The 8,209-nt window shown below is 35.4% G+C and overlaps 1 protein-coding gene across 1 annotated transcript in view; it reads right to left on the bottom strand.

Moving 5' to 3' along the window:
• Window positions 1-887: 887 nt before the first annotated feature.
• The window catches only part of NUCB2 (nucleobindin 2), a 46,542-nt gene continuing 39,220 nt past the window's right edge, over window positions 888-8,209 (bottom strand). The window contains exons 10-12 of the mRNA XM_007955509.2: window positions 5,805-5,975; window positions 5,455-5,536; window positions 888-1,006 (exon numbers count right to left, since the gene is read on the bottom strand). Of these exons, the coding sequence (XP_007953700.2) occupies window positions 888-1,006; window positions 5,455-5,536; window positions 5,805-5,975 (372 nt within the window). The remainder of the gene's footprint in view (window positions 1,007-5,454; window positions 5,537-5,804; window positions 5,976-8,209) is intronic.

The following is an 8,209-nucleotide window of genomic DNA, read 5'->3' as shown; positions in this document are numbered from 1 at the left end:
GAAATCTATTCTTTACAGTATATTATAAACAAAATAAAACTTATTTACTCAGGCATGCAAATTTTTGAGGGCAACAGAGTGAGTGGGTATGGAGGAAGAAGTAATGGTCAAGGACTGGCTGACAACCCAACTGGTACACTGCATTCATTAAACTTGATAGTCATCTTCATCAAGGAGGATGAATGACATCAATTAAAATGTACACAAGAAGTTCTGCAGTAAAAGTTGTACAGTCTACATGAGTCTATAAACAATATTTGACAACTAAATTACTAAAAGCAAATCAAGGGTTTCATTGGTTTTATTTTGCTTTGCTTTTGTCTCAATAAACAGGTAGGCAGTGCTGGAAACCATTGTTGTTGTTGTTATGTGCCGTCGAGTCAGACTTGACTCATAGCGACCCCTCCTGGGTTTCCGAGGCGGTATCACTATGGAAGTAGATTGCCCAACCTTCCTTCCAAGGAGCTGGAAACCATAGGTCTTAGGTTTTCAATTCACTGTCTTCATCACTTGCTGCTGCTGTTTGCTCTAGCTCAGTTCTTAGATTCTCTAGGAAATGGTCATTAAATTCACAGCTAACTACTCATTCTTAAAGAGAAAATTTAAAAATAGGGAAAGAAGGCAAGGCTACTAATGATAGTTTGTTTTAAAAATAAAAAAAGACATGGTTTCCTTCAAATCTCACATTATAAGAGTAAAATTTTCTTTACAGGAAATGAAGGGAGATGAATTTAAATTCAGTTATCAACAAATTATAATATAATCTTCCCATTATATCACTCACAAGGAACAAAAAAGTAATGTTTGCATTTCCTTGATACATCTTACTCTCCCAATTCCAATAAAAATAAATGAATTTAAAAAGTATTAAGTTGAGGCACAAGTGGTTAAGGGTGAAGGCGGACTTCTCTAGCAGGTTCTTCAGGGGATAAAAATCTTGCATGGAAACGATGAAGCTTGTCTAACTCTGGTTCTTTTTCTATTTCCTCTCGATTGTACTGCACAGCTATAAAACAAAGATTAAAATTCATATACTAATCAGAACTGGGTTTATAAAAATTTCTCTCTACGGAAATTAGATTTCTTACTCCTTTTTTTTACTGGTTATTCTATCTTAAAAATCACGTTATCACAAAACATTCCATTTTTCTTTATATCTCTCCTCATATGAAAAACAGATTTACATGTAAGCCTAAGCAACACAAATCTGTTCAATTAGCACAACAAATAATACTGTTGCAAATAAATCTTGGTTAAAAAAAAAAGTATAGCCATGGTTCAGTGGATTTTGTACCACTATTTGTAAATCACAATTTTCTTTAAGTGAGAGTTAAATATTCTAAAAGATCATCATCTTTTAAAATATGATTTTAATTATATATACCTAAATATTCTACGACATTTATATGCCACATAAAAATTCATATATGAAACAAAATTCCAAATTACTAACACATAGCACTACGTTAGATAAATCAAAGACCGTTTGTAAAGAAGTATGAAGTAGAATGGTATACACTGAACATAAGGCCAATACTTTCTACAGAGCTGGTAAGAATACTATTAGCAATTCTCTCTGAAATGCTCACTCACCAATGCCCAGTCCTCATGAGAACTGGAATTCCTTAAGTTCATAAATAATTTTAGGCTAATAATTCTTTTTGAGTAATAGAAACTGTAATAATTGGTTGGAAACTGTCAGGTACTCGACACGAATGTCCATCTATTATCTACTTATGCCAAAACAGCATTTCAAGAAAACACTCTAAGTTCTCCTCCAACTACTTTCTGATTTGACCCCAGTCCATCATCTAAAAAGTTTACCTGAGGAGAATTCCTATCTTATTACATTTTCTGGTCATAGACAGAAGTTATTCAGAAAAGGATGTAGCACAGTTTTCTATGTTTTCTACAATTTAGTCACTAGAGATAGGCATTCTTCTCCGTCTCTGAAGAAACACAGCACTATTAGTATGTTGAGTGCTTTGTGTTTTTGTGTGTTTTTTTTTTTTTTAAATCTAAGCTTTATATTAAGCAGAACTTTTTTAGATTATTATATTTAATTTTGGGGTCTATGATTTAAGAATAAATCTGAAGTATGTTTGGGAGATTATGCAATGATTATGCAAAAATTTTTAAAAGCAGGATTAAGGTTAAGAGAAACAAAATTATGAGGTGTTATGGTAAATTAGTTCACTCAACAGCTTTCAAAATACAGTCTTATACTATGGAGGCTGGAAAGCCACACTCTATTCCCCAACCACCCTTGTAGCTAGAGTTCCAGATATGATTGGTCCCATCCATCAGATGCACTCACTTGAGACTTTTACTCAGAATCAAGTTGCATGGGGAGAAGAGGCAAGGCATGAGGTATCCAATTTTGCTGGCACAAAGGGTGGCAGAGGTGCTGTGGTTCGGAGCTGGCATTGTTCACGGCTTCCTAATCCAACAGGCAGCTTTCTGATCTAGAAGGCAGCTCTCTTGATTGTTCCAGAAGCAGCAGCTCCTTTGGCAGTCCATTCTTATGATGTGGTTCCTAGAAGCTCAGCCTAGGTTCTGTTTCTTCAGCCCTCCCAAAGATTATGTGAGCTATCTACACCCCTCAGTAAATCCATTTCCGTTTAATAGCTAAAGATGATTTCATTGCCTACAACCAAAAATCTTGGCCTATACATAACTTTTGGTGGCTAGAGGTAGGGTACAGAGCAAGTGAAAGAATCATAAATGTGGGGGAGGCTTAGTTGAGGAGGTAGGGCTTTAGGCAGTGAGATCTCATGCTCAGTGAAGTTGTTAGAGAGAAAGTAGTGGTAGAACTTCAGACTGCTAGTATGTGTTGGCTGCTTTTTGCTTTTTTTCTGCAAATTTCTATAAGAGAGGTGTGACTCAGGCTAAGTTAACAAGTCTACAGAGTTGCAAGGGAATATAACTTTGCTGAGGGAATTGTTCTCTGTTTCTAATATAAACTGACAGTCCCAAAATTGGAGCCCTGAAGAACTGAAAAAGTCAACTACTTCTATACTTCAAACTGAAACTGTTTTTATAAGGCTCTGATAAAGTAACTTTAGCAGCTTCTTCAACTTTTTTTTTTTCCCAAGAATCTTCCCTCAAGAATCTTTCTGCCAATAAGAGCCATCCTAGGGGAAAAGATCAGATTAAGACTATAGCCATGCCATCTATGCCTGTAATTTAAAATGGTCTCAAGTAGGTACCATCCATTTAAGACCCAAGGGTATAGGGAGAGCAAAGAGGCTGGCAAGTAGAAGATGGGGTTCTTCAGTGTTGAAAGCTACATCTTAGCAAAATCTTTGATTATGGCACTGATGGAAATGATTGAAGAAAACACCCTACAAAGTTACTAAGTTTTTAAAAAGCTGTTTTACCAAAAATACAAAATAAAAACCCTAAACTTGTCCTGACAGAGTTTGTGACTATGAACTATCTACAATAATCTCTGGGCCCCCAAATCCACACAAACAGGAAATGAGCTGCTAAAGCTACACAACTGCCAAGAAGGGCATACTTTCCACTGAAAAGTAATGAACAGTAAAAGTTAATGAATAAAAATCTCCTCTAGGGCAAAGCCAAGAACCTCTGAGAACATTAGACAAGGATGTTCCTCCAGAAAGTTGAATCAGGGAATGCCTTATGGTAAACCAAGCAGAAAATTTTTCCTATTTTTGCTAAGCAGTATTTCATTGTTATGTATCAGTGATAGCTATAATTCCCATTCTTCCCTTTTCTAAAAGGTAGATTTTATTGTAGTTACCCTACACTTATACCACCATTACACATATGATACTCTTGGAATAGTTAGTTTGTAGATAGCCAGGGTACCAGGAAACATATCCTAACAAGATGGAGGAGACTACACCCAGATAACAGTTGACTCTGAGTCAAAATCAACTTGTGACACCTACCAAAAACAACTTTCAACTCATCTTGTTAACACATGGATTTCTCCACCTCCTTGGCAGTTAGTGTAACCATGTGACTCAGGTCTGGCCAATGTGATGCAGCTCACATGTTGTGTAGTTCTTCTGGGACATTACTTAAAGGAAGCTGCTTCAATTGGGGCAAGTCCCTATTCTTGCCTTTACCCAGTACTTCCAGTGGGATTGTTGGTCAGTGAGGTACTTTGAGGATATAAAACATGGACTGAAGATAGGAGAACAGAAAGATAGGAATCTGTATACCACTTATTTCTAGATTTCTTTAATGTAAGAGAGAAAAACTCCTATTTAGTTTAAACCACAATTATCTTTGGTTTTTATGTTATATGTTGTTGTTCTTGTTGTTATTTTGCCATCGAGTCGGACCCGACTCACAGCGACCCCTCCTTGGGTTTCCAAGGCAGTATCACTACAAAAGTAGATTGTCCAATCTTTCTCTGAGGAATGGCTGGTGGGTTTGAACCACCAGCCTTCTGGTTAGCAGTCAAGTGCCTTAGACACTGTGCTACCAGAGTGATAAAGTATAAAGCAAAAATATGAATGCAAACTGACCTCAAGTAGTAGCAAAAGCCATTCAGTTGAAGAATTTTCAGACAGTTAAGGTTGTTGAAAGTAGGAATAAGTTACCAGAAAACACTAGGGAATATTATAGCCTTCTTAGAAGAATTATTAATACTGAAGTAATCTTTTTTGAAAGGATGATAAGCACCAATAAAAGAGTATCTATCTTCATGAGTTAAGTGAGACCAATTTATTTTAAAGCAATAGGCAGAGATTCTCACTTAAATAATTACTAATAGTTTCATTAAATTATGCCGTAAGGCCACTTAATTCAATCAATGAATAGAGCAAAGAAAAGGAAGGGAGGTATGAAAGTGAGAACAGATAACAAGTTAGTTTTTTCCTTGTTCTGGTAGACTTTGATCCTTAAATATCTGTGTCTAAAAAACTATATTCTAATTTTAAAGGTATCTTTCTTATTCCAGATATATTTTAATATATTTATTGAGAAAAAGGCAGGGAGGTAAAAAGATGAAACAGATGCCAAGTTAACAGTTTTCTTCCAGGTTCTGGTGGACTTCGGACTTTATATGTCTGTGTCAAAAAAAATATGCTCTCATTTTAGAAGGTACCTTCCTTAATTCTGAAGGTTCTTTCATATATAGATATATTGAATATTTATTTTTTAGTATGCTTGGCTAAGCATAGATTATCATTTTAAAAAATGTTCTCTGATAAGATCAGTACGATTGATTAGAAAGAATTATGAATAATGTTGAAATAAACCATTTCACCACAAATATGGTTATCAAATTATATAACATTTGAAGTTTGCTGATGCATAAACATTTTAAGGTCTTTTCATTTTTCTGTAATATGAATCTACAAATATATAAAAAATAACATAAATCTTAATTACTTGAAATTATATTTGTAACAAATGTAGGTTTCAATGTATTCAATTGTTTATGTCCTTAAACAGATAAATTAAAAAATTACATACGTGGCTGGAATTTCAATTCTCCAGCTGGCCCTGATGGAGGAATTCCTTGTTGTAATTTTTTCTGTTCCATTTGCTGTACGACCTAGGGAATAGAAATATAAGACCTTAAAAATAAGTACTTTTGAGACTTTGGAAAAACAAAGCACAACAAATTAATTGAAAATTGTTTTGCAAAATGAAAACATTCAAATTCTAAAACATTTAGATTAATATTTCACATAGCAGTTTTAAAAATACTAAAATTTAAAATACTGTAACTGATAGTACTTTGAAATGTGTATTACAAAAAGATGGGCTTTCAGTAAAGCACAAATACTTTTTAATGCCACAATCCTTTTACAAAATACTACCTGATGATATTCCAACTTCTGAGCCTGAAGTTGATCGTGCTGACGCTGTAGTTCTTCTTTTTGTTTCTGAAGCTCAACTGCCTTCTTCTTCAGTTCATCTTCTTGTAAAGAGATATGATTTTCATATTCTTTCAGTTCTTCCTCTGTGAAGAACTGTTGTTGATCCAATGTCTAAAAGAAAAATTAAAATGAGGAAAAATAATCTTAGAAATAAAATAAGGTATGATTCAGCTTTAAAATTCCATGATTAGCAAAATGCAAAAGAATATCTATTACATGATATGTTTTGGGTAAGAAAAAGAAAAACAGAAAATATTTGAGCAAAAGGGAAAACAGGAAGAAAAATCCAGAGACTAATAAAATTGGTTATCCACAGGACATGGCTAAGAATTGGGTAGAAAGTACAAAGACGATGTGGAAAGAGAAATGGCATTCTCTGAATAAATTTTGTACAGATTTGATTTTTGGAAACTTGTTAATATTTCACATACTCAAAACAAAGTCCACAATGTGAAAATTGAATGTAAACAGAACTTTTAAGTGAATAAATGACAGAAAATAAACATATATAGGTGTGTATGCTGTACGTATGTACATATGTATATGCACACATGTGTGCATATGTACATATGCATTTGTTGTTGTTGTTAGGTGCTGTTGAATCTGCTCCAACTCATAGCGACCCTGCGTACAACAGAACAAAGCACTGCCCTGTCATGCACCATCTTTACAATTCTTGCTATTCTTGAGCCCATCATTGCAGCCACTGTGTCAATCCATCCTGATGAAGGTCTTCCCCCTCTATGCTGACCCTCTACTTTACCAAGCATGATATCCTTCTCCAGGAAATGGTCCCTTCTGACAATATGACCAAAGTAGGTGACATGAAGTCTGGCCACTCTCACTTCCAAGGAGCATTCTGGCTGCACTTCTTTCAGGACAGATTTGTTTGTTCTTCTGGCAGTCCATGGTATTTTCAATGTCCTTCACCAACACCACAATTCAAAGGCAGCAACTCTTCTTTGGTCCTCCTATTCATTGCCTAGCTTTCACGTACATATGAGGTGATTGAAAATACCATGGCCTAGGTCAAGTTCATCTTAGTCTTCAAAGTGACATCTTTGCTTCTTAACACTTTAAAGAGTCTTTTGCAGCACATTTTCCCAGTGCAATATGACCTCTGATTTCTTGACTGTAACTTTCATGGGTGTTGACTGTGGATCCAAGTAATATGAAATCCCTGACATCTTCAATCTTTTCTCTGATTATCATGATGTTGTTTATTGGTCCAGTTGTGAGAATTTTCATTTTCTTTATGTTGAGATGGAACCCATACACATATACACGTACATATAAATAAATAAGTACACACACACATGCTTTTTATTCTCCAGCCATGTCATCTGAAAAGGCTTAGAAGCAATGATACTCCAGCAGCAAGGAATATATCCACTGCCCAGATCTTCATCTATAATATCAAGCTCCACTAAAACGAACCAAGACTCCTCAGAGAATGGCTGATTCCAGGAATGGGGCAGGGAAAGACAAAATGAGCCTTGAACATCTTGTTATTCTAGAAAATAAGAAAGTCTTCAAAGAATGATGGGGACACGTCAGAAAGATACAAAAGCCAGTGTAAAGAAACTCTTACTAGCCATATCTAGGATAATCTGAGTATCAAAATAAATAATGAAGTCAGGATTAGAACTATTGAATAAAATAGGAAGCCATAAAAAAAAAAAAAAATAGGAAGCCATGAGCTCACACTGATATAGTTAGGTTGGTAGGTAGCTGGAAGGGAAGGATGGGATAGGACAGGATTGAATGGGATGGGATAGTTTTTCCTCAGAGTAGAAAGCCAACTCATTGTTGAAGGAATGATGGGTCTAGAAAGTCATCATTTGTCAACTGTCATAGTAATTGATTCTGGCTAGAATCATCAAAACACAAAATGCACTGTGGTCGAGTTGGATCCAACTCACAGTGACCCCTCCTTGGGTTTCTGAGGCAGTATCACTACAGCAGTAGATTGCCCAACCTTCCTTCCGAGGAGTGGCTGGTAGGTTTGAACTGCCAGCCTTCTGGTTAGTAGTCAAATGCCTTAGGTACTATGCCACCAGAGCTCCCAGAATCATCAATGGATGCTAAAATTAGTAGATAAAAGTCTCATTTTTCATTGTTGGAAATGTAAATTGATAAAATTCTTCTGAAAAGTACTTTTGCAAACATATCCTTAAAAATATTCCTTGGGAAAGAGACCTTGGATAAGCAAAGCACTACTGAAGAAGAAAAACAAAGTAGGAGGTCTCACATTGCAGGATCTCAAAACCTACTATACAGCCACAGTAGTCAAAACTGCCTGGTATTGGTTCAATGACAGATACATAGACCAATGGAATAGAATT

The sequence above is a fragment of the Orycteropus afer genome, unplaced genomic scaffold (genome assembly GCF_000298275.1).
Source record: "Orycteropus afer afer isolate SDZICR_OR568_19922 unplaced genomic scaffold, OryAfe1.0 scaffold00014, whole genome shotgun sequence".
Taxonomy (NCBI): Eukaryota; Metazoa; Chordata; class Mammalia; order Tubulidentata; family Orycteropodidae; genus Orycteropus; species Orycteropus afer.
The sequence above is the reverse complement of the archived record's forward strand: the minus strand, read 5'-3'. Positions and strand labels throughout refer to the sequence as shown.